This window comes from Pelobates fuscus, chromosome 10 (genome assembly GCF_036172605.1).
Source record: "Pelobates fuscus isolate aPelFus1 chromosome 10, aPelFus1.pri, whole genome shotgun sequence".
Taxonomy (NCBI): Eukaryota; Metazoa; Chordata; class Amphibia; order Anura; family Pelobatidae; genus Pelobates; species Pelobates fuscus.
The window spans coordinates 28348076-28374437 of record NC_086326.1 but is presented as its reverse complement, the minus strand read 5'-3'; the positions used below and the strand labels follow the sequence as shown (position 1 = coordinate 28374437).

At 40.7% G+C, this 26362-nt stretch overlaps 1 protein-coding gene across 1 annotated transcript in view; it reads left to right on the top strand.

Annotated features, from left to right (window-relative positions):
• The first annotated feature begins 3981 nt into the window (after positions 1-3981).
• The window catches only part of ADGRA1 (adhesion G protein-coupled receptor A1), a 583487-nt gene continuing 561106 nt past the window's right edge, over positions 3982-26362 (top strand). The window contains exon 1 of the mRNA XM_063435182.1: positions 3982-4394. Coding sequence (XP_063291252.1) covers positions 4138-4394 — 257 coding nt within the window. The 5' untranslated portion in view covers positions 3982-4137. The remainder of the gene's footprint in view (positions 4395-26362) is intronic.

Here is a 26362-nt window from a genome sequence, read left to right as displayed (position 1 = left end):
GACTTGCGTACATCTCTGTTTTGGTTCTACTGCTAATTTACATGACATGCCCTGGTTGTGCCAGGAGAACCAGATATACACTACACATTATACAATCAAGGTTCCACTCCATTCTCCTCTCCACTATTCTTTTGTAGAATACTCTCATTACTGAAGGTGATTAAAATCATGGAAGATTCAAGGAGAGTAAAACCACTTTGGTAAATATGCCTAGTTGAAATGTGATGCCTTTTATAGATGTTTCCATGTATCCAATCATTAAGGGGTCCATAGAATTTACAGATACTGCTGGATTGAACACAGGTAGAGATTACACAGACAGATGAGGGTGGGCTTGGATAAAACCAGATATCGCTGAACCAGCCCAATGTACGTCCTGTAAGTCCCATTGACAAGAACTTTATGTTAAATTGGGCCCTTACTGTGGTGCCTTAGGAAACCACCCTATTAAATATATACAGAAAGTATTTTGAAATCCAGATGAGTTATGCTGCCAAATGTTATTGGTGAAATATCTTTGCCAAAGAAGAACTCATTTTTATGTGTCCCCCATAAACAACCATTTAATTTCTACCGAGTTGGGTAGGGAATTTTGCTGAACAATATTACAAAGATATTGATGTAAAGGTCATTACATCGTGTATCCCTTGCTGCTCTTGCTTGCTTTGCAATGGAATCATATTTGTGTCTTGATTTGAGTGTCTTTTAACCTAAGAACGCATTTTTTTTTTATATTTATTTATCTGTAACTTAGAATTTAGAAGATGCAGCACACGGATGTGTATTGGTGAATATGGTAATGAATGTATTATATATATATTCCCCAAATCTGTAGATTTAGAGGTACTGAGTGCTAGCACTAGGGAAGTATGAGACAATGTTTCCTATTTTGTTGATGTAGGAGTTAACTTGGAACCTTTACTCCTCAAATAGTGGATTCATTTAAATTCCCTTTTATCGTCAGATTTTGTCAGCATCGACTACTTCCGTTTACCTTCCCATTAAACAGACTCCGACAGACAGACCCTCTCTTTACATGGGTGGAGATTGCTGTTAGTCTTAGGAAACTATGAACCTGAGGAGTCTCGTATCGCCATAGATGACAGGAAAAAAGTCAAATGCCAGATTCCATCTAACCCGCCAACCTTAATGATATAGGATTACACTTATAAGCCTGCTTATAGCACTTTTTATGAGTAAAACATCCAACTAAATGCTCAAAACAGTGAACTAGTCTCAGTATCCAGATTCTGGGGTATAAAAGCAGACATTCAAATCTGGAATACACGATTTTGGTAGTGAAGGAGTTAATAATAAGAGTAATGAAATACATTATCTTGATGTAGACTACTGTATTGATAAAAAAAGAAAACAATAATATATTATGTCTGGCATCTCATTATGTGCAGTGTAAACAAAGAAATGCTTGTAATTAAAATTATGTCATTAGTAAATAGTTATAGATTGCACATAAAGATTTATACTCATAAACGGAATATATGAGTTTTTTTTTCCCAAAAAACACGTAAACATAGATAAATATGTCCCTTTTTCGAGAAATGTCACTTTTGTTTGGTTTGTGTAAGCATCTATGCTTCAGATCTAAGCTTACTCCTTCATCTGTCAAAAATCTGAGTTTTTATTGCTTTCAGAACTAAAATTGGTGTACATTTCAAACTTTCCGCCCTGTTAAAACTGACAGGGTTACTCTGTGTACTCTCAATTGTAAATTAAAAACAATTTAAAATGTAAGCAAAAAAAGGAGAAAAAGGAAGACTTAAACGAGCACTCAATGGATAGGGGGTAACCCTCAAAAACTACCAGGGTAGTTGCAGACAAAAATAGAAACAGGATGAGTGCCCTGCGTTATTAATACGTAACCTTTACTAATATATATTAAAAAGATAGGTGAAAAACCACCAAAAAAGGTATGAACAAGTAAAAATCTGTTATAATACCGATAGAGTACAGTGTCCCACACTAAAAATAAGTAATGAATATGTGGGTCTAACCGGATATATAACAGGTAATCCAACGTATGTGTGAGGGGTTAAAACCCAATTATGTAGACCCCCACCATGTTGGAAATACAGACTGCTTCAAAAATCAATAGCAAGGACAATGATACCAGAAAAAGCAGGTATAGCCGTGAGAACAGAGACCTTAATCAATAGATCACTGAGGCCACAGGTAAGGCTTCAAATAATAAATTGGCAATCATGGGATCATACTCTAGTACATCATAACCCTAGAGAGAGGTCCTGTTCAAAAGTTTTCAGTGTCCTCTCTTAAATACCTATGTGCAAAAGAGCAGTAATTTTGCACATAACAAATATACAAATATAAATGAATACAGAGGTCACATGGACATATGATGTAGGCGTAATAGGTAATAAGCTGTATGCCTAGATAGAGGGAACAGCCTTGATAGTTGGTATAGTACAAATGTTAAACAGATAAACCCCCCTCTATCTCCTAGGTAATCCTAAATAGCCTAACATATAAATGCCCAAATAGCACACTCGATAGTGTGCCCTATGTAACCAGACTCCTGATAAGTCGGAGAGAGACTTCAAAATGTACCCGGGAGAAACAGGGTGCAGCCCGGCCAACACAATAGTTATTGATAAAAAGGTTTTGTGGACTGCAACAGCATCACAGTAAACCTTGACCACCTCTCCGGGTTTCGCCTGATAGGAGTTGAAGTCCGCTCAGAATCCATCATATCTCAGTTGTCATGATGAACGAAAAAAGGGAGATACATCTGGATTGTCAGCCCCTGACGCGCGCGTTTCGCCCGCAGCTCATCAGAGGATTTAAAATGTAGGCCAAACTAATGAAACACAGAGATCCCAGGTGTCCCTACAGGGCCGCCACCAGAAATTTTGAGGCCCCTGTCGGGGTGCCAGGCAGTCCGCCACAGCGAATAATCATGCCGTGTCCATGGGTGTAAGAAATACAGGGTAATGTAACTAATAATAATAAGTGGCCATTATGAGAGAGGACAGATCCCACCAGCTATGATGATCTATGGTGAGTTAATTATGGTATTTGCACCTTTAGTTAGGAGTAATTTGGAAATGTATTTCATATTAAATAACTTATAAATTGTAAACCACTCTGGAATGTATTTAGTTAATAAGACGTGGGGGTGAATAAATGTACACTGAAAAATCTTATCTCATGAACCCTCATAAATCATTTCTTAAACAGGTATATGCGATTTATAAGTTGACTTACTTAAGTTTGTTGTTATGTCTCTTTTATATTGGTGACTTTTTATTGTGTAATTAACTTAAGGTAATGAGGAGTTTCATGGTTAATGCTAGGGCAAGGTATGGGTTAATGTTTACTGTTAGTGTAGTGCAGGAGTTCATTTTTAATGTTTAGTGTTATTGTAACATAGAGGTTAATGTAAGGGAAGTTCTGCATATTTAGGGACAGCACTGGATCATGCATCTCCCAATTCTGCCTGAGATTAGTGGGAGTTACATTCCTTGCAAGCAGCTATTTCAGCGGCAACTGTTAAAATTGAATAAAAAAATACAAATAAAATAAAATATATATATATATATATATATATATATATATATATATATATATATATACATGCATTGCATTAGCACACTGATAGTAAATAGCTTTGACATTATCATATCTTTCAAACGTTCCCATCATCTGCAGGATTAAACCACAGCCGTAGATATTTCCCTTACAAGAATCCCAATAATATTCATTGTAACCAGCCACTAATAGTAGCACTGCCTTCATGGCTGAGTGTGAGAGGTGACCCAGATTCTAGAATGTTGCAGAGTGTGTGAGATGTGACATGCTGTATAATGTCAGCCTATGATCCAGGGGCAGAGACGGGGGGAGGGACAATAACTGATGGAGGGAAGGGGGAGTGGAGGGGGTGAATGAGGGATGGAGTGTGCTGCTGACAGCAGAAGTCTAACACACTTTTTCCTTTACAACTTTCTCCCCCTAGCACTCCACTTCTGATAAACTTTAACACGGCGCTTAGTTTTCTTGCATTCACAGACAGCTGACTGTAAGGAGAATGACATGGTTTCATTTTAAGCTCAGACTGCGCACAGATAGTAAACATGATTCCTTTCTTGAGCCATACAATTCTGGATGCTAGACGTCCGACAATGTCCTAGCATGGATGCTGCACAGCTGCTACCCTGCTGCTGCCTGCTATTAGCCCTCGCAGACGGCTTAATAGCCAGCAGAATCTGCCCGGACCTCATCACTGACAGCTGTCTGTGCACTGCCGAGCGCTCCAAAGGACTCCGGAGGCAGAAAGTCATCCACATCAGAGTGGTGTGCAATGGAGGGGACTTAGTGGAAGTTTTACAGCCTGTTTTATTGCCTAACAAAACAGTCACCCTGTGAGTACATAAACCCACCTCATTCCGAGTGTTTGGATTTAATAAAATGTAAATAACACGGCTACAAAATCTCTCTGTATCTCTTTATCTACTAATACAGCTATCACAAATGATAAAAAAAATCTGTCTATCTATCTTTCTCATTCGGTCTGTCTATCTCTCTCTCTTTTTCAGTCAGTCTGTCCATCTGTCTGTCTGTCTGTCTATCTATCTCTCTCTCTCTATTTCAGTCAGTCTGTCTATCTATCTATCTATCTATCTATCTATCCATCCATCTATCTCATTTGGTCTGTCCGTTTATCTATCTATCTATCTTTCTCATGCGGTCTGTCTCTCTGTCTATCTATCTATCCATCCATCTATCTCATTCGGTCTGTCCGTTTATCTATCTATCTTTCTCATTCGGTCTGTCTCTCCGTCTATCTATCTATCTATCTATCTATCTATCTATCTATCTATCTATCTATCTATCTATCTATCTGTCTATCTGTCTGTCTGTCTGTCTGTCTGTCTGTCTGTCTGTCTGTCTGTCTGTCTGTCTGTCTGTCTGTCTGTCTGTCTATCTATCTATCTATCTATTTCAGTCAGTCTGTATCTCTGTCTGTCTACCTATCTATCTATCTATCTATATATCATCCAGCTATTTATTCAATATATTAAACACCTCATTCATTGTACAATAAGTTGGTTACTATACATTTTGTAAACTGTTCAAGGCTTACAGGAATATCTTCTTTGGCTAAGTTACTTTTTTTGTAATCCTTTGCAAAGTATTATCATGCAAAAACTCCAAACTCACTTATAATTCCTTATTAATGTTTCAATTGTTGTAATATATAAAGTAACAGCATATTTTGCAGTGCTGTACAATACGGGGGCTAACAAATCAGTAGTTCTAACCAGACAAGTTGGACATACAGGAATAGAAGGTGCTGAGGGTCTTGACTGAGCAAGCTTACAGACTGGTGGGGTATAATTACACAAAATATAAAAGTTAGATGACGCAGTGGGAGGGGTTGAAAGATGTGGAGAAAGGAGAGGGATGGAACGATGTTAATAGTTTAATTGATATTGGGCTTGTGTAATTTGTTTTGGCTTTTAAGGGCTTTTCTTAATTTTGATCTTTAAGCTGTTGAGTAGATTGCTTCCTAATCTGGTATCCTTAAATATAGAAATCCTACATAAGAACAGCACATTAGGGAGTTAACTACTAAACAGCTAAAACATAAAAATTAAGAAAAGGGTTTTTCTTAATTTTGATATTTCAGCAGTTTAACAGATAATTCCTTAAATTGGTACTTTGTAACTTTATGAGTGAAATCCTGATTTTTTTTTCTCCATATGAATAATGGGCATGTGAATTTCAGAAATTGCTTATATATCTGGACATATTTTGGTTCCTCATGCATATCTCTAATAGATATGTCTATTCGGAGAAGTCATTTTAATGGTCTAATGGAGCGAGCAAGCGAGTTCCATAGGGAAGTGTTGATGTTGGGAGTCAAAGCAGAGAAGAGACACAGGTCTTTTGCAGAGCAGAGGGGCCTTTATGGACCATATCTGTTGAAGGATAGGTAGATAGCGATAGTTTTATTAAGCAATTTGCCAGTAACAACCAGTATTTTAAATTGAGACCTGAAGCTTTTACATAGCATAAACTGAAAGAGAGGTGAGGTGTGATTGGTCAGGATACGCCTGACTGCCGCATGTATTATGAACTCTAGCAGAATTAGCTGGGAATAAGTACAACTAGTGCAGAGTAGGTTGGCGTACCTGAGACAGCAGATGTTCTACCTGTCTTCTTCTGATTTCTCCCCTCCCCAGGTGAATCAGTTATCATGATTATGTAGAAAATGTAGCATTTGTTTAAAAAATAAAAAATAAACATTCATTTAATTACGTGTATTTTGTCATAGTTGATATTCCCCATGACTATATTTGGTGGGTTAAATAACATGCAGCCAATATCAAAATTACAAAAAACACCTGCTTCATGAAATATACAATTGATAATAAAAGTCATAAGGGAAACCATTTTCATACAGATATATTAAGATGTTGGGAAGTTAATATTTAACTTTGTTTTCCCATAAGACTGAAGCTACTAGTAGCTTTTCAAAGATGTCTAAGTTAGAGAAGAACACACAGAAGCTATAGGGTCCTGATTTATGACGTTTTGTCTTACATAGAACCTCAGGTGTGCCACATTACAGAGTCTTGTTTTGAATGCAAATTATTACATTTATGCATCGTACTGGTCAAATGGTAAGTAAACAAACCATGTGTGTCTACCTCAGCGTTTCCCAACCCAGTCCTCAAGGCACACCTACCAGTCCAGGATTTAGGGGTGACCCAGTTGTGTCTAAGGTCTTTTTTATTTTATTTTTCTAAAAACACCTTAGCCACTGCTATGTAATCCCTAAATCCTGGACTGGTAGGTGTGCCTTGAGGACTGGGTTGGGAAACACTGGTCTACCTGCCTGACCAGAACTGGAACCATATGCCAGATTAATATTTTATTTTTTTATTAATCTGCAAATTTGGAGATTTGTTATCCATTTGGTTAGCTTAATACTAGTTAAAGTGACTTGTCATTTTATGCCTGTGTTCTATATATAGTGCTCAACAGATGTCACTGGATTCTAAAATAACTTAACCTGGATTCAAATAGCTCCGCCTTTTGCATCCCATAAATACTGCATAAGTTTAATAACCCTTGTTATGAATGTTGATTCAAGAAGGTCAAGTTCCTTTTGCGGCCATCAAATCTATCAATCTTACTGGAGATATATCTTAATTCCTTCACTACCTAGAAATTTTATAAAACAAAAACAACAACTCTAATCTATGCGTTTTGTGTCCTAAAAAGTAATGTGCGCATGTATTTTTAATGTTAGTGTGCACAGCACATTTTCTAATAATCTGGAAATTTATTTGTCAAACATTATGCTGATACGTGTATTTTCATTTTGGATTTACATAAATTATATAGAGTTATATATATCCACATAGTAATGTAAAATGTGTTGAAGTTTTAAGGGACACTGCAATGCTCCAAGCACCATAACCCAACAGACTATGGCCACCACTGAGAAGCTTGAGACGTCTGTCCGATAGTTTAATCTCAGTATATAAGAAGAATTAAGGTCTGTATCAGGGCCAGTGCGAGACTATTTTGCACCCTAGCAAGACCCCCCAAAAACAAAAATTGCCAACTTTGTGTGTCTCTTTCTTTCTCCCACAACTCTTTTGTGTGCCACTTATCCTCAGCCCCTCTTTGTGTCTCTTCCTCACTAGCACCTTAGTGGGTCTCTTTCTACTCCAGTGCATTTTTGTGTCTCTCTACTGCCTCCAGACCCTCAGTGTCTTTTCGCCTCCCCAACCCCTCTATGTGTCTTTTTATCCCCTCAGCCCTTCCATGGGTCTCTTTGTCCCGCAAGCACCTATGTGTGTCGCTCTGTCTCCAACCATTTTGTGTGTTTCTTTTTACCCTTCCCCAGCCCCTCTGTTTGCCACTCCCCTCCTCAGTCCTCTGTGTGCGTCTCCACCTCCCCCATCTGCCCTCTATGTGCCTCTCCCCCTTCCCTCCCCCTCAGCCCTCTGTGTGCCTCTCCTCCACCCCTCAAACCTCTGTGTTCCTCTCTTCTTCTCAGGCAGCTCTCTGTGTGCCTCTTTCCACTCATACCTCCTTCCTTGTAGTGTGCTGAGCCATGAACTGGGGTAGAGGAGCTTTTATTTCCTCTCCCCCATCTGACAGGAAGCAGTTCAGTGCTCTCAGTGAGCACTTTCTGTCAGTCCAGATAGGGGATAACGAAACTCCTCCACTGTAGTCCGTGGCTAGGCCACACTGCATGCTGTAACTGGCAGGAATAAATCGATGTGCTCTCCCCTCCTGCCGGTCACCCAGAGAAAGCGCCCCCTAGGTAGCTGCCTAATACACATAGCAGTCACGCCGGCCCTGTTCTGTACTTATTATTATGTGTTATGTCATATAGAACTGCAGATTGATATCGAGGGTAGGTTTTTTTTGAATACTTTCTGGTTTCTGAGGATACCTCTATCTCAGTTTCCTGCCAATCATTGTTATAAGTCCTGTCATTTGCAGCTGGCCATCATCATTGAGAAAGCAATGCTTCTACTTCACTTGTTCCTTCCCTGTTTTTGCCTTGTCTGAAATGAATTTTGACATCATTGGCTACATTTTTAAAAGAAAAGAGGGCATCCTATGACAAAAGGTGATTTTCAATGTTTTATTCAATGGTGTAGCTTCTAGAAGTGACAGTTCCCATTTAACTCGTAACTTCAATGTTCGTGGAGAAATGGGCATAACTCTATTTTTGTTAAAGACTCTCATATCTCATGTCTTATGTTGGCTTCCTTTGGGAACTGAAACCAATTTGAGATAACTTCTAAAATTTGAATCAGTGCAAATGGACTCAATCCAAGAAATATTGCCAAGATCCTTTACAACTTTGGAAGTAACAATACTGCCAAACACTCTATTTTCAAGGACTATACTTTATAGCCAATATTTGTAAAATTTGAAAACTGGCCCAGGTTGACTGCTTAGGTGATGAATGAGCAAAACCCTTCCCTTAAAATTCTAAAAGGAACACTAGTATTACAAAAAGACATCTTTAAAAAGTTTTGCTTTGTTTGCTTCCTGTTAAAGATTGGAAAATAATTCAAACTTACCTTTTCTCCATTACTGTCCTAGTCTCTGAGCTGTAGCCACTCCTTGTCTTACGAAATGCTTCTTATCAACAATCTTGGTTCAATCCAACGCTTCTCACAGAGAAGCATAGAGGACCTACTGAGCATGCGTGACAATCGCCAGCCAATCAGATACTTCTTACAAAGAAGCACTGAATACAATATTTATCTCTGAGATGCATTAAAAGTGTTTGGTGATGCTGGATATGAACACTGATTGAATTTCCGATTTGCTGCCATAAGAGGCATTCTAACTAATAAGAGTAACCATTTCCATGTCTCACAAAAGGCAATGCTTTTTCAGAGTGCAAGGACAAGGGCTATGCATGAAAAGGAATGCAATATGATGTAGTGGTTTTGGTGCTTAGAAATGTTATCTTCATGTTTGAATCACTGGAAGCCCTAGGAGGGTGGGAAGCATTAACACTAAGATGGTCTGCCAATAAACCTACTTTATGTAAAGACACACCTGGTCAAAATTCAGCAATTCACAACAAAGAACTCTATATGTATACCTAAGTTATGGTCTGCATCACTGTTACTTTGAGGCAAATACTCAATTTGTGGTGGCTAGTAGTGGTGAAGATTTTTTTTTTTCTGAATAGAATTGGTTTCAATTTCCATTAATTTTTGGTTCTTAGAACTTAGTATAAAATGTTTTGAATCAAACTGAAAATTGCCCTACAATGAATTTGTTCCATTAACAAAAAAAAAAAAATCTCTAAAAAAAAACCCTGTAAATTAGTGATTCAAAGTTGATACTAAGAGGAAGTGGCTAATGGGGCAGTAACCACCACAAAACTAATACAGAATTCTAAATGAACCAAATCGGCCCAGCTATCGTGCAATTGTTTTTTATCAGAATTTGAATGAATTGTGGTTCATATTTAAAAAATTCAAAAATGCACCAAATTGGTCAAAATTCGTCCAAATTTCAATTCAGAACAAACCAAATCTCCAGGCTTAGTCGCTAGTGGTCATTCTGCGCATATCAAGATTCTAGGGTTCTTTGTAATGAAATCTATTACACTGAGATGCATAAACAAAATAATTTTCTTGTATATTAGTGATTATTTCATTTGTATCACAAGAATTAATCAGAAAATGCTAGGAAGAACGTTTGATTCTCAGTCTGGAATATATGAGCATAACTCCTCGTAGACAAAGCTTTACTGAGCAAGGTTTCCTAGAAATTCCAGTGATTTGGAGCTGAATGAAATATTACATGCCTCATTTATTTTTTCTGCTCATTATAAACAGGAAAAACAGTCAAGAAACAATCAGCAAATTGTTTCAAAACTGGCCCTAAAGCTCGTTTTTTTTTTTTTTCTTTAACAAATCAATTTAAGCCAGTAAAAAGCAAAGATTGCATGCAACTTGATGTATGCTGAGGGGGAAAAACATGGCTAAAGGAAATATCATTCAATCTAACCGTGTTATACAAACATGAGATTTAATCTACATTCCACTGATAAAATCAACAAAACTTCTTTTTCCAATGTTACCCAAGGGGGTTCTGAAATTATTGCTGTAAATCTTGTAAGACGATGATAATTACTAAATTGTCTACTCAACTGATATGATTTATGTGACTACTTTTTGAAAAATAATTTTTACATGTTGACGTGGCTACATTTAGCAGAAGGGGCAGAAGTAATCTGATGTTTTTCTGATTGGAATTGTGCGCATGTCAATTGGATACATTGCATGAGCAGAATTAGATTTCTGCAATTAAGCAATTTCTTTCTGATTGATAATCTATAAAATGATTTTGTTTGCAATGCAAATTGCAGGAGGGCAGGCTTTCAATGCCATAAAAGTGATTAAACTTTGTATAATTTCTAAGATCAGTGGCCAAGATTCGGGTGTGACGCAGAACAAATATCTCATCTCATCTCATTGCTTATCTCGACTTCCTACATCGATGTCTTGTTAGAGCAAGAAGTACTACACACTGGAAGATAAAGAAACGTGAATGGGACACATTTAAGGATACTAAAAACAATATATCTATACTTAAAATTACACCATAATGTATCCCGGGTCTGCATAGCAAGTATAACAAACTTTAGAAAACATTATTTACACTAGTTAATGTATTTTTTTCAAGGCGTTCACATTACTGGCGAAATATGAAGTTTAATTCTCCAGCAATTGTAAAACTTAAACTGAAGTTTATTCTTCGTAACGCATCCTTCATAGACTGTGATGTAGATCTTAAATGTTATCTATATTTTAATTGGCTCCTATCCAGGCTTACATAAGGGAATGTTGTCAGTTATATCCTGTTTATATTGCAGGGATCAACCTAGAGTAAATTGTTGATGAGTGAAGAAGACCAAATGGGTTCTGAAGTGTGCATTGCTTTTCCTGGCAAGTTAGCCTTTTTAGTCTATTTGATCATATCATGTATTAATATTAGGGAGGCAAAGTATAGGCTGATACAAATAAAATGAAATACTCATAAGTATTTATTAGTGAATCATATGGCTTTATTCAATATATAAGTTTGACCTGCTTGTTCCAGTATTTCATTGAAATAGTGGACCTCCTATTGGAGGTGGACTTGTCATAAATTATAGTCTAGAGATTATACTAGATTGTATAATGAACAATAAAGCATGTTGCTGGCTAGAGAGAGAAGTTATGGTCATAAGGCCAGACTTATTTAACCTCACAGAAAATTCACAAATACTCAAGTAGCTACTCCTGCCAAGGGTCCTGTCCTGTGAACAGTAAGTTGGAGACTACTGTGAGAGGTGATCACCCAAACTGGACAAGTAAGGTTCAGAAAACATATTACTTGGCTTAAATTCTTATTTATGCTGTGGTATTCAGGTGATAAAATCAGAATTTAAACAAACTGTGCAAATACATTGAACATCCTTGTATAAATGCCAAATGTTTCTGGTGGTGTAGAATGGTGGGGGAAATTTAATTGGCACAAAGGCTTCTTGAAACCAAATGAGCATCCTTCAAATACCACAAGTTACAAGCGTACATAATCTGTTTTTAATCAATTTCGTCTGGATTTCAGCTGTCCGTTGGCATTTGTTACGGCTGAAATCAAGACCAAATTCAAGCCCGTTCGGTACCTGATTTATACAATCGGTACATTGTTGAATTCCATCAGCAATGTCCACATATTGCAGTCCGAATGGCCCTGGATGCAGACGTACGATCTTGCCCCAGTACAGGGCCATTCAGACTAGTGAATAACCCTGTATGCCTTAGTACATACCATTTTAACTTAAAACAGCATTAATATTTATTTGTTAGAATGCACAGAAAGCATATGAAGTTAGGGGAAAAGTGTGTGATCTGTTGTTCTGGGACATGTAGAACAGTATAATTACCTATTTAATTTTCATTTTTTTTTTATTCATGCATTCATTCTTTGCAGAATTATCCAAGGATTAGAAAGAATTAGAGATTTTAGTTATCCCTTGTCAGGCAATGTAAACAGTGCCGAAAATGTAATGTCTGAATTTTTTTTTGTTTTATAATATACAGGAGGTTGAAAGTGAAAATGGTACTCTTATGATATTCATTCAAGGAATGTCATTGTATTTTGAAGTATGCATATTCCACAAAAAATTGTATATATATATCCTGATTGTATGGTGTCAAAATACAACAAATGTAAGTACCAGGTTAAAACAAGACTTCTATATTTCAAAGGCCACTATGTGGTGCTTTTAATTCATGACCCATGGCCAGATCTCGTCCTGACTCCACCTTTCTCTAGCTGATATTAAAAAGCACTATAAAGACTGAGCCATGCTGACTCCTGTACAGTGTAGAAGTGATTGCATCAGTATCAGAGTTTTGTTCACTAAAGTGAGAATTCGAGGTGAATTCAAAGTGAATTTCAAATTTAGGACTACAGTAGCTAAACTGCAAACATAGCTGACAGCGAATTTGTCAAGTTTGGCTAGTTTGTCCTTTAATTTAAAATTCACTTTGAATTAATCGTGAAATTTCCCTTTAATGAAAAATCCTGTTAAAGTTGCTCTGTGTTTTAAATTACGCTTTCTATAAAATAGAAAACAAAACCCAGACTCCATATACACATTGGTAATAACGAGTTTCATGAATATAAAATCAATGCCCGCCCTTTTGTTTATTTGAAAACTTTGTTCTTATCTTAACTATATGTCATCGGCAACATAGTTTCAGATACTTCAAATCAGACAGCCATCTTTCAAACTATGATTTTTACAACCTTATAAATAGCCGAAAACCATATCACCACAAAATGGTCCAATTTTTAATTTAACAAAATTGTATCATTGAAGTGAGGTCCTGAACCCTGATCTTCCGCATAACATTTTTTAGGATGTGTTTTGTGGGACATTTACATCCTTGACATTGGTGTTGATCCAGAACCAAACGTACAATGTTCACAATCAGCAACAAGCTGTTTCTTAGATTTCCTTAACTGCTTGGAAATTGCAATGAGAAAAAAAAAAAATCCTTGCAGACAATCAGCCGGCTTTCATTCAATTTTATTAGTCCTCGGAGAAAGATCTTTACCATATGGATTGTAACTCTTAAATATTGTGTTTTTTTTCTTCAGGAAATAGGCTGTACGGGAGAGAAAAAGAGAGTATTGTTATACTTGCAGCAGCCCAGTTGTTAATAACTAATCGTTCTATTCAGTGAAAATTGCTTTTACGTTACCTAAAACTACATCTCTAAGCAGAAATTTTATGTCATTTCAAATCCCAACATTGTAAAGGATGTAAAAAACTACAGCAGTTAGTTACTATACTTAATAAAAGAAGCTTATAGTCTGTTCTCTGCTTTGTATAATCTTGTGAATGGCACATATATTATGGGTATTTCTATTGAGACACATATTTCACAGTTTAGAAAAGGCTGTAGAAATTAAACACACAAGGGTCAAGCCGCTAAGGAGTCGGTTATGCAGACGTGAAAACTGGCAGACTATGTTAGACTCAAATAGATAAGTAGAATACAATCTTCAATTCAATCAGTATAGATTGATTAGAATTTTGCTTTACCATGTGGAAGTTTCTATAGATAAATCAGACAGTTTTCTTTCAGACTTGTGGATTCAGTTTCAAGCGAATTGCGATTTCAAATTATGGGACATTGCCAATTTGGTTAAAATCCCAAACTCTGAAATTCTATGTGGATGAATTAAAAAAAAACAAAAAAAACATGACACAGACAATTAATGAACCACTTAGTTTATTTTGTGAATCAGAGTTCTGTCCAAGGTGCCAAAACAAAAGAAATATGAATGATGGGAAAAAGTTACTTTATTAATGGTTATGGGACACCCACTAAATGTTGATCATATTCACAGATCAAGTGAAAATAAGGAGAGTCAGTAAAAAATAAAATCTATATTTCTATATTATATATTCAATGAATAAACACTATATTAATGTAGACTATTTTACTGCTCCTACTCTATTGGTTTTGTCCTCTCGATCATCTGTGAACCAAGAATGGTGGTAGTGGAGTGAGGGGCAATAGATCTCTAATGCTATTACAACTTCCAAAGTGACTATGTTTACAATGTATCTCTACGATTATTTATATTTTCAGTGCTTTGGGAGATGTTATAATGTTAGGTGTATTATGACTAGTGATGTCGTGAAAACAAAAATTTCGTTTCGCGAACGGCGGACGCGAACTTCCGCAAACGTTCGCGAACTGGCGAACCGGGCGAACCGCCATAGACTTCATCGGGCAGGCGAATTTTAAAACCCACAGGGACTCTTTCTGGCCACAATAGTGATGGAAAAGTTGTTTCAAGGGGACTAACACCTGGACTGTGGCATGCCGGAGAGGGATCCATGGCAAAACTCACATGGAAAATCACACAGTTGATGCAGAGTCTGGTTTTAATCCATAAAGGGCATAAATCACCGAACATTCCTAAATCACAATGGATATGGATTGACACCTGACATATGACATATTGACACCTTGACATATGGATTGACACCTGTCCTCAGAGACCCTGATACACACTGACACAGAGCAGAATAGGGACTGTTCCCCCTACATAGGGTCACTTGGCAGATATGGATTGACACCTATCCTAAGGATCCCTGATACACACTGACACAGAGCAGAATAGGGACTGTTCCCCCTACATAGGGTCACTTGGCAGATATAGATTGACACCTGTCCTCAGAGACCCTGATACACACTGACACAGAGCAGAATAGGGACTGTTCCCCCTATATAGGGTCACTTGGCAGATATGGATTGACACCTGTCCTCAGGGACCCTGATACACACTGACACAGAGCAGAATAGGGAATATTCACTAAATGCCAAACATTCCAAACATTGTTATACAGGGGAATATTCAGTAAATAAGGATAAGGGGGGGGGCACCTACTGTTCTCCCCCCCGGCCCCCACCCCTGCGCGGTGGGTGGGGGCCATAAATCACAATGGGGGGGACCTACTGTCCTCCCCACTGCCCCCAACCGTGAGCGGTGGGTGGGGGTCATAAAAATAATGAGGGGGGGACCTACTGTATGATGTTGTATCGATCAGGTAGTGTAAGGGTTACGCCCGCTTCACAGTGACAGACCAAACTCCCCGTTTAACGCACCGCAAACAACTGCAAACAGTCCATTTGCAAAACCGCAAACTCCCCATTTGCACAAGGTTGGATACCAAGCTAGCCATGTCCCGTTCCTTGTCCTCACTGATGTCATTGAAGGTCTCTTCCTCCACCCAGCCACGTACAACACCAAGGGTCCCTGAAAGTATGCTAATAAACTGAAAAAATAAAAAATCTCCCAAGAAGGAGATCTAAAACTGGCATAGGAAAAGGTTAGACAACTATAATAAAGTGATACCTACAAATCCTAGTGAGCATAGGTGTATAATAGAGGGAGAAACGGAAAGCAGAGTAATGCTTCCTAATACCCTTTGTTAAAGTAAATTGAGTAATGGACAAACGTCTTTATTGTATCATTTATAAATAACAAAGGGATACTATACTCATTCCCCTATAGTGGCTAATTGTGTAATAATGGTAATACTATTACCTATTATATAATATTGGCAGGGGCAAGGAAATTCCCTCTAAATAGATGGGTATAGGCAGAGAGTATGGAGACCGGAGTGATAAAGTGTCAATAAGGTGATATAAAGTTACCGTATATACTCGAGTATAAGCCGACCCGAATATAAGCCGAGGCCCCTAATTTTACCCCAAAAAACAGGGAAAACTTATTGACTCGAGTATAAGACTAGGGTGAGAAATGCAGCAGCTACTGGTAAATTTCTAAATAAAATTAGATCCTAAAAAAAATATATTAATTGAATATTTATTTACAGTGTGTGTATAATGAATGCAGTGTGTGTGTATGAATGCAGTGTGAGTGTATGAGTGCAGCGTGTGTGTATGAGTGCAGCGTGTGTATGAGTGCAGCGTGTGTGTATGAGTGCAGCGTGTGTGTATGAATGCAGTGTGAATGTATGAATGCAGTGTGAATGTATGAATGCAGTGTGAGTGTATGAATGCAGTGTGAGTGTATGAATGCAGCGTGAGTGTATGAGTGCAGCGTGTGTGTATATGAGTGCAGCGTGTGTGTATGAATGCAGTGTGAATGTATGAATGCAGCGTGAGTGTATGAGTGCAGCGTGTGTGTATGAGTGCAGCGTGTGTATATGAATGCAGTGTGAGTGTATGAGTGCAGTGTGTGAGCGTATGAGTGCAGTGTGTGTGTGTGTATGAGTGCAGTGTGTGTGTGTGTATGAATGCAGTGTGTGTGTGTGTATGAATGCAGTGTGTGTATGAGTGGTGTGTGTGTGTGTGTGTTGCAGAGCCTTGGTGGGGGATGGGCAATTTTTTTTTATTATTATTTTAATTTTTTTTATTATTATTTATTATTTTTATTTATTTAATTTAATTTTGTATTATTTTTGTATTATTATTTAATTTTTCTTTTTTTTATTACTACTAACTATTTTTTTTTCGTCCCCCCCTCCCTGCTTGATACATGGCAGGGAGGGGGGCTCTCCTTCCCTGGTGGTCCAGCATTGGCAGTTCAGTGGGGGACTGTGGGGGCTGTAAGAGAGTTTACTTACCTCTCCTGCAGCTCCTGTCAGCTCTCTCCTCCTCCGCGCCGTCCGTGCAGCTCCCTCTGTCAGCTCCCACTGTAAGTCTCGCGAGAGCCGCGGCTCTCGCGAGACTTACACTGGGAGCTGACCGAGGTGCTGAACGGACGGCGCGGAGGAGGAGAGAGCTGACAGGAGCTGCAGGAGAGGTAAGTAAACTCTCTTACAGCCCCCACAGCCCCTGTCTGTATTATGGCAATGCAAATTGACATAATACAGACTATTGACTTGAGTATAAGCCGAGTTGGGGTTTTTTAGCACAAAAAATGTGCTAAAAAACTCGGCTTATACTCGAGTATATACGGTAAATGTATCACAGACACACAGCCACCCTTTCTCTTAGCTAGTTTACAGAAATGCTGGATAGGTAGAAGGGCTATAAATACTCAGAGAGATCTAAGAAAAATCCTCTAAACTAGACCTTATCTACTTAAACACATTCAAGGGTGTTCTAAGCTAAAGCTCAATCTAAACGTTTAGATGACTGCCTGATTTCCCATCACAGATGCTGGCTAGGAATAACAGTGTGCAAGACAAAGAGTGGGTCTAAGTGCCCATAGTGCAGTAAAGTGTCCCTAGTGAAGTGAAAAAGAGAATAACGAGCTGGCGCCCAAGAGAATAACGAGCTGGCGCCCTATCAGGGGATGATTTTAGGAACCGGGAGATGGAAAAAGATGCTTGGTCGGTCCTCCTACTTCAAATTTGGGGCACTGCGCGTGCAATCTAATGTCCCACCAGATAGGAGTGGTGTGTTAAGTAGTACTATTCCTATCAGTTTAATCTCTGTTATGTGCCTTTTTTTTGTTTGGTTTTTGAAGCCACAGTGCAGCACCAGAGGCCCGAAAAATTAGGCATGTACACATGCCTGAAAAATTAGGTATTGTTGCAGCCGCTGCTGTAGCAGCGGCCATAAAAATTGATGTTTGTTTCCCAGGCAGAAAGTGCCCTAAAACATTGCGGCTTGAACCCTAGTTGGTGGCGTATAAGTCACGCAAGTCAACCGGCATTCAGAGCTAAAATACAGCAGTGTGTGGACCATTTTTAGCCCAAGGCAGCTCATCTCATCAGGCCTTTTTTAATCGAATGTATCGCCCACTGTCAGTCCCTTCGGGATCCATCCCTCATTCATCTTAATAAAGGTGAGGTAATCTAGACTTTTTTTACCTAGGCGACTTCTCTTCTCAGTGACAATACCTCCTGCTGCACTGAAGGTCCTTTCTGACAGGACACTTGAAGCGGGGCAGGCCAGAAGTTCTATCGCAAATTGGGATAGCTCAGGCCACAGGTCAAGCCTGCACACCCAGTAGTCAAGGGGTTCATAGCTCCTCAGAGTGTCGATATCTGCAGTTAAGGCGAGGTAGTCTGTTACCTGTCGGTCGAGTCGTTCTCTGAGGGTGGATCCCGAAGGGCTGTGGCGATGCATAGGACTTAAAAAGCTCCGCATGTCCTCCATCAACAACACGTCTTTAAAGCGTCCTGTCCTTGCCGGCATGGTCATGGGAGGAGGAGGATTACTTTCACCTCTTCCCCTGTTAGATTCCCGTTGTGCTGTGACATCACCCTTATACGCTGTGTAAAGCATACTTTTTAATTTATTTTGCAAATGCTGCATCCTTTCCGACTTGTTGTAATTTGGTAACATTTCAGCCACTTTCTGCTTATACTGGGGGTCTAGTAGCATGGACACCCAGTACAGGTCATTCTCCTTCAGCCTTTTTATACGAGGGTCCCTCAACAGGCACAACAGCATGAAAGACCCCATTTGCACAAGGTTGGATGCCGAGCTACTAATTTCTTGTTCCTCCTCCTCAGTGATCTCAATGAAGGTATGTTCTTCCCCCCAGCCACGTACAACACCATGGGTACCAGATAGGTGACAACGAGCACCCTGGGATGCCTGTTGTGGTTGCTCTTCCTCCTCCTCCTCAAAGCCCCATTCCTCCTCTGACTCCTCTTCCTCACAATCCTCTTCCAGCGTTGCTGCAGGTCCAGCAAGCGATGCTGATAAGGCTGTTTCTGGTGGTGATGGTGACCACAACTCTTCCTCATCCTCTTCACGCTCATCTATGGCCTGATCCAGCACTCTTCGCAGGGCACACTCCAGGAAGAAAACAAATGGTATGATGTCGCTGATGGTGCCTTCGGTGCGACTGACTAGGTTTGTCACCTCCTCAAAAGGAAGCATGAGCCTACAGGCATTGCGCATGAGCTTCCAGTAACGTGGCAAAAAACTTCCCAGTTCCCCAGAGGCTGTCCTAGCACCCCGGTCATACAAATATTCATTAACGGCTTTTTCTTGTTGGAGCAGGCGGTCGAACATTAGGAGTGTTGAATTCCAACGTGTCGGGCTGTCGCAAATCAAGCGCCTCACTGGCATGTTGTTTCGCCGCTGGATATCTGCAAAGTGCGCTATGGCCGTGTAGGAACGCCAATGGCCACACACCTGCACGGCACATGTGTCAACTTGCCCAACTTCAATGCCGCCAACAAATTTGTTTCATTGTCACAAACCACTTTGCCGATATCCAGTTGCTGCGGAGTCAGCCACTTTTCCACCTGTGTGTTCAGGGCAGACAGGAGTGCTTGTCCAGTGTGACTCTCTGCTTTCAAGCAAGTCAAACCCAAGACGGCGTAACACAGCCGTATCCGGGATGTGGAATAGTACCTGGGGAGCTGGGGGGGGGTGCCGTTGATGTGGAGCAAGACGCAGAAGCAGAAGAGGACTCAGCCGAGGAGGTTATGGAAGAGGATGGAGTAGGAGGAGTAGAGGAGGTGGCAGCAGGCCTGCCTGCAAGTCGTGGCGGTGTCACCAACTCCTCTGCAGAGCCACGCATTCCATGCTTGGCAGCCGTCAGCAGGTTTACCCAATGCGCAGTGTAGGTGATATACCTGCCCTGACCATGCTTTGCAGACCAGGTATCAGTGGTCAGATGGACCCTTGCCCCAACACTGTGTGCCAGACATGCCATTACTTCCTTTTGCACAATCGAGTACAGGTTGGGGATTGCCTTTTGTGCAAAGAAATTTTGTCCGGGTACCTTCCACTGCGGTATCCCAATAGCCACACATTTTTTGAACGCCTCAGACTTAACCAGCTTGTATGGTAAAAGCTGACGGGCTAATAGTTCAGACAAGCCAGCTGTCAGATGCTGGGCAAGGGGGTGACATTGTGACATTGGCTTCTTACGCTCAAACATGTCCTTGACAGACACCTGACTGTGGGCAGATGAGCGGGAACTGCTCAAGGTGAGAGACGGAGTGGCGGATGGTTGAGAGGGGACAGCAGTGGTTGATGTGGCTGAAGATGCTGGACCAGGAGGAGGATGGCGGCTTTGAGTTTGTGTGCTGCTTGTACTCATGTGTTGATCCCATAGGCGTTTGTGATGCGCGATCATGTGCCTACGCAAAGCAGTTGTACCTAGGTGGGTGTTGGACTTCCCACGACGCAGTTTCTTTTGGCACAGGTTGCAAATGGCATCGCTGTTGTCAGAGGCAGACACACAAAAAAAATGCCACACTGCTGAGCTCTGCAATGACGGCATTCTGGTGGTGGACACAGCATGCGCTGATCGGCGTGCTGTCGGGCTGACCCCGGGTGCCGATGCATGCTGTCTGACTGTGCCACTAGCTCCTTGCGACGACCTCCCCATTCTTCCAACTCGTCTCATCCTCCTCTCTGTTTCCCCATCTGAACTTTCGCCCTGTTCTTCTTCTTGCCGAGCGGGCACCCACGTGACATCCATGGACGCATCGTCATCATCAACCGCTTCACTTGTATCTGACAACTCAGCAAAGGAAGCAGCAGCGGGTACAACATCATCATCATCACACCGTATGTCCATGTGTGTAATGCTGCCTGACTGAGACATATCCCTGTTATCTACATCCTCTGGCAATAATGGTTGCGCATCACTCATTTCTTCAAACGGATGTGTAAATAACTCCTCTGACAGATAAAGTGAAGCGGCTGTGGTGCTAGTGTTGGTGGTGGCGGCAGGCGGGTGAGTGGTATCTTGAGAGGTGCCCAAAGCTAAGCTGGAGGAGGATGGTGCGTCAAGGTTCCGTGCGGAAGCTGTAGAAGATTGGGTGTCCTGTCTTAGCCAGTCAACTATGTCCTCAGAACTTTTCAAGTTCATGGTACGTGGCCTCTGAAAATTGGGCTTTATTCTAGGGCAAAAGGGAATCACAGCACCACGACCAAGACGGCCCCTGCGGGGTGGCCTGCCTCTGCCTGTCATTTTTTTTTGATTAGTGGTACTATGCGTGCAAGCTACTGTGAGACCAGATATGAGTGGCAATGTGCACTGGCAGAGGTTGGCAGAGTAAACGCTGTAGGCCTGACACACCCACTTGAAGACAACTAACTGCTATTCAATCTAGAACAGTGAAAAAAGTGTTTTGGTTTTAAATGCACGCTAGCATGACACCAGATATGAGTGGCAATGTGCACTGGCAGAGGTTGGCAGAGTACACGCTGTAGGCCTGACACACCCGCTTGAAGACAACTAACTGCTATTCAATCTAGAACAGTGAAAAAAGTGTTTTGGTTTTAAATGCACGCTAGCATGACACCAGATATTAGTGGCAATGTGCACTTGCAGAGGTTGGCAGAGTACACGCTGTAGGCCTGACACACCCGCTTGAAGACAACTTACTGCTATTCAATCTATAACAGTGAAAAAAGTTTTTTTGGTTTTAAATGCATGCTATTGTGACACCAGATATGAGTGGCAATGTGCACTGGCAGAGGTTGGCAGAGTACACGCTGTAGGCGTGACACACCCGCTTGAAGACAACTAACTGCTATTCAATCTAGAACAGTGAAAAAAGATTTTTGGTTTTAAATGCACGCTATTGTGACACCAGATATTAGTGGCAATGTGCACTTGCAGAGGTTGGCAGAGTACACGCTGTAGGTCTGACACACCCGCTTGAAGACAACTAACTGCTATTCAGTCTATAACAGTGAAAACAGTTTTTTGGTTTTAAATGCACGCTATTGTGACACCAGATATGAGTGGCAATGTGCACTTGCAGAGGTTGGCAGAGTACACGCTGTAGGCGTGACACACCCGCTTGAAGACAACTAACTGCTATTCAATCTAGAAGAGTGAAAAAAGTTTTTTGGTTTTAAATGCACGCTAGCATGACACCAGATATGAGTGGCAATGTGCACTGGCAGAGGTTGGCAGAGTTCACGCTGTAGGCCTGACACATCCGCTTGAAGACAACTTACTGTTATTCAATCTAGAAGAGTGAAAAAAGTGTTTTGGTTTTAAATGCATGCTATTGTGACACCAGATATGAGTGGCAATGTGCACTGGCAGAGGTTGTCAGAGTACACGCTGTAGGCGTGACACACCCGCTTGAAGACAACTAACTGCTATTTAATCTAGAACAGTGAAAAAAGTTTTTTGGTTTTAAATGCACGCTATTGTGACACCAGATATTAGTGGCAATGTGCACTTGCAGAGGTTGGCAGAGTACACGCTGTAGGTCTGACACACCCGCTTGAAGACAACTAACTGCTATTCAGTCTATAACAGTGAAAACTGTTTTTTGGTTTTAAATGCACGCTATTGTGACACCAGATATGAGTGGCAATGTGCACTTGCAGAGGTTGGCAGAGTACACGCTGTAGGCCTGACACACCCGCTTGAAGACAAGTAACTGCTATTCAATCTAGAAGAGTGAAAAATTTATTTTGGTTTTAAATGCACGCTATTGTGACAAGAGATATTAGTAGCAATGTGCGCTTGCAGAGGTTGGCAGAGTACACTCTGTAGGCCTGACACACCCGCTTGAAGACAACTAACTGCTATTCAATCTAGAACAGTGAAAAAAGTTTTTTGTTTTTAAATGCATGCTATTGTGAAACCAGATATGAGTGGCAATGTGCACTTGCAGAGGTTGGCAGAGTACACGCTGTAGGCCTTACACACCCTCTTAAAGACAACTTACTGCTATTCAATCTATAACAGTGAAAAAAGTTTTTTGGTTTTAAATGCACGCTAGCATGACACCAGATATCAGTGGCAATATGCACTGGCAGAGGTTGGCAGAGTACACGCTGTAGGCCTGACACACCCGCTTGAAGACAACTAACTGCTATTCAATCTAGAACAGTGAAAAAAGTGTTTTGGTTTTAAATGCACGCTAGCATGACACCAGATATTAGTGGCAATGTGCACTTGCTGAGGTTGGCAGAGTACACGCTGTAGGCTTGACACACCCGTTTGAAGACAACTTACTGCTATTCAATCTATAACAGTGAAAAAAGTATTTTGGTTTTAAATGCATGCTATTGTGACACCAGATATGAGTGGCAATGTGCACTGGCAGAGGTTGGCAGAGTACACGCTGTAGGCGTGACACACCCGCTTGAAGACAACTAACTGCTATTCAATCTAGAAGAGTGAAAAAAGTTTTTTGGTTTTAAATGCACGCTATTGTGACACCAGATATTAGTGGCAATGTGCACTTGCAGAGGTTGGCAGAGTACACGCTGTAGGTCTGACACACCCGCTTGAAGACAACTAACCTCTATTCAGTCTATAACAGTGAAAACAGTTTTTTGGTTTTAAATGCACGCTATTGTGACACCAGATATGAGTGGCAATGTGCACTGGCAGAGGTTGGCAGAGTAAACGCTGTAGGCGTGAAACACCCGCTTGAAGACAACTAACTGCTATTCAATCTAGAAGAGTGAAAAAAGTTTTTTGGTTTTAAATGCACGCTATTGTGACACCAGATATTAGTGGCAATGTGCACTTGCAGAGGTTGGCAGAGTACACGCTGTAGGTCTGACACACCCGCTTGAAGACAACTAACTGCTATTCAGTCAATAACAGTGAAAACTGTTTTTTGGTTTTAAATGCACGCTATTGTGACACCAGATATGAGTGGCAATGTGCACTTGCAGAGATTGGCAGAGTACATGCTGTAGGCCTGACACACCCGCTTGAAGACAAGTAACTGCTATTCAATCTATAACAGTGAAAAAAGTTTTTTGGTTTTAAATGCACGCTAGCATGACACCAGATATAAGTGGCAATGTGCACTTGCAGAGGTTGGCAGAGTACACTCTGTAGGCCTGACACACCCGCTTGAAGACAAGTAACTGCTATTCAGTCTATAACAGTGAATACAGTTTTTTGGTTTTAAATGCACGCTATTGTTACACCAGATATGAGTGGCAATGTGCACTTGCAGAGGTTGGCAGAGTACACGCTGTAGGTCTGACACACCCGCTTGAAGACAACTAACTGCTATTCAGTCTATAACAGTGAAAACAGTTTTTTGGTTTTAAATGCACGCTATTGTGAAACCAGATATGAGTGACAATGTGCACTTGCAGAGGTTGGCACAGTACACGCTGTAGGCCTGACACACCCGCTTGAAGACAAGTAACTGCTATTCAATCTAGAAGAGTGAAAAATGTATTTTGGTTTTAAATGCACGCTATTGTGACAAGAGATATTAGTAGCAATGTGCACTTGCAGAGGTTGGCAGAGTACACTCTGTAGGCCTGACTCACCCGCTTGAAGACAAGTAACTGCTATTCAATCTATAACAGTGAAAAAAGTTTTTTGTTTTTAAATGCATGCTATTGTGACACCAGATATGAGTGGCAATGTGCACTTGCAGAGGTTGGCAGAGTACACGCTGTAGGCCTTACACACCCGCTTAAAGACAACTTACTGCTATTCAATCTATAACAGTGAAAAAAGTTTTTTGGTTTTAAATGCACGCTAGCATGACACCAGATATCAGTGGCAATATGCACTGGCAGAGGTTGCAGAGTACACGCTGTAGGCCTGACACACCCGCTTGAAGACAACTAACTGCTATTCAATCTAGAACAGTGAAAAAAGTGTTTTGGTTTTAAATGCACGCTAGCATGACACCAGATATTAGTGGCAATGTGCACTTGCTGAGGTTGGCAGAGTACACGCTGTAGGCTTGACACACCCGCTTGAAGACAACTTACTGCTATTCAATCTATAACAGTGAAAAAAGTATTTTGGTTTTAAATGCATGCTATTGTGACACCAGATATGAGTGGCAATGTGCACTGGCAGAGGTTGGCAGAGTACACGCTGTAGGCGTGACACACCCGCTTGAAGACAACTAACTGCTATTCAATCTAGAAGAGTGAAAAAAGTTTTTGGGTTTTAAATGCACGCTATTGTGACACCAGATATTAGTGGCAATGTGCACTTGCAGAGGTTGGCAGAGTACACGCTGTAGGTCTGACACACCCACTTGAAGACAACTAACTGCTATTCAGTCTATAACAGTGAAAACAGTTTTTTGGTTTTAAATGCACACTATTGTGACACCAGATATGAGTGGCAATGTGCACTGGCAGAGGTTGGCAGAGTATACGCTGTAGGCGTGAAACACCCGCTTGAAGACAACTAACTGCTATTCAATCTAGAAGAGTGAAAAAAGTTTTTGGGTTTTAAATGCACGCTATTGTGACACCAGATATTAGTGGCAATGTGCACTTGCAGAGGTTGGCAGAGTACACGCTGTAGGTCTGACACACCCGCTTGAAGACAACTAACTGCTATTCAGTCTATAACAGTGAAAACTGTTTTTTGGTTTTAAATGCACGCTATTGTGACACCAGATATGAGTGGCAATGTGCACTTGCAGAGATTGGCAGAGTACATGCTGTAGGCCTGACACACCCGCTTGAAGACAAGTAACTGCTATTCAATCTATAACAGTGAAAAAAGTCTTTTGGTTTTAAATGCACGCTAGCATGACACCAGATATAAGTGGCAATGTGCACTTGCAGAGGTTGGCAGAGTACACTCTGTAGGTCTGACACACCCGCTTGAAGACAAGTAACTGCTATTCAATCTAGAACAGTGAAAAAAGTGTTTTGGTTTTAAATGCACGCTAGCATGACACCAGATATTAGTGGCAATGTGCACTTGCTGAGGTTGGCAGAGTACACGCTGTAGGCTTGACACTCCCGCTTGAAGACAACTTACTGCTATTCAATCTATAACAGTGAAAAAAGTATTTTGGTTTTAAATGCATGCTATTGTGACACCAGATATGAGTGGCAATGTGCACTGGCAGAGGTTGGCAGAGTACACGCTGTAGGCTTGACACTCCCGC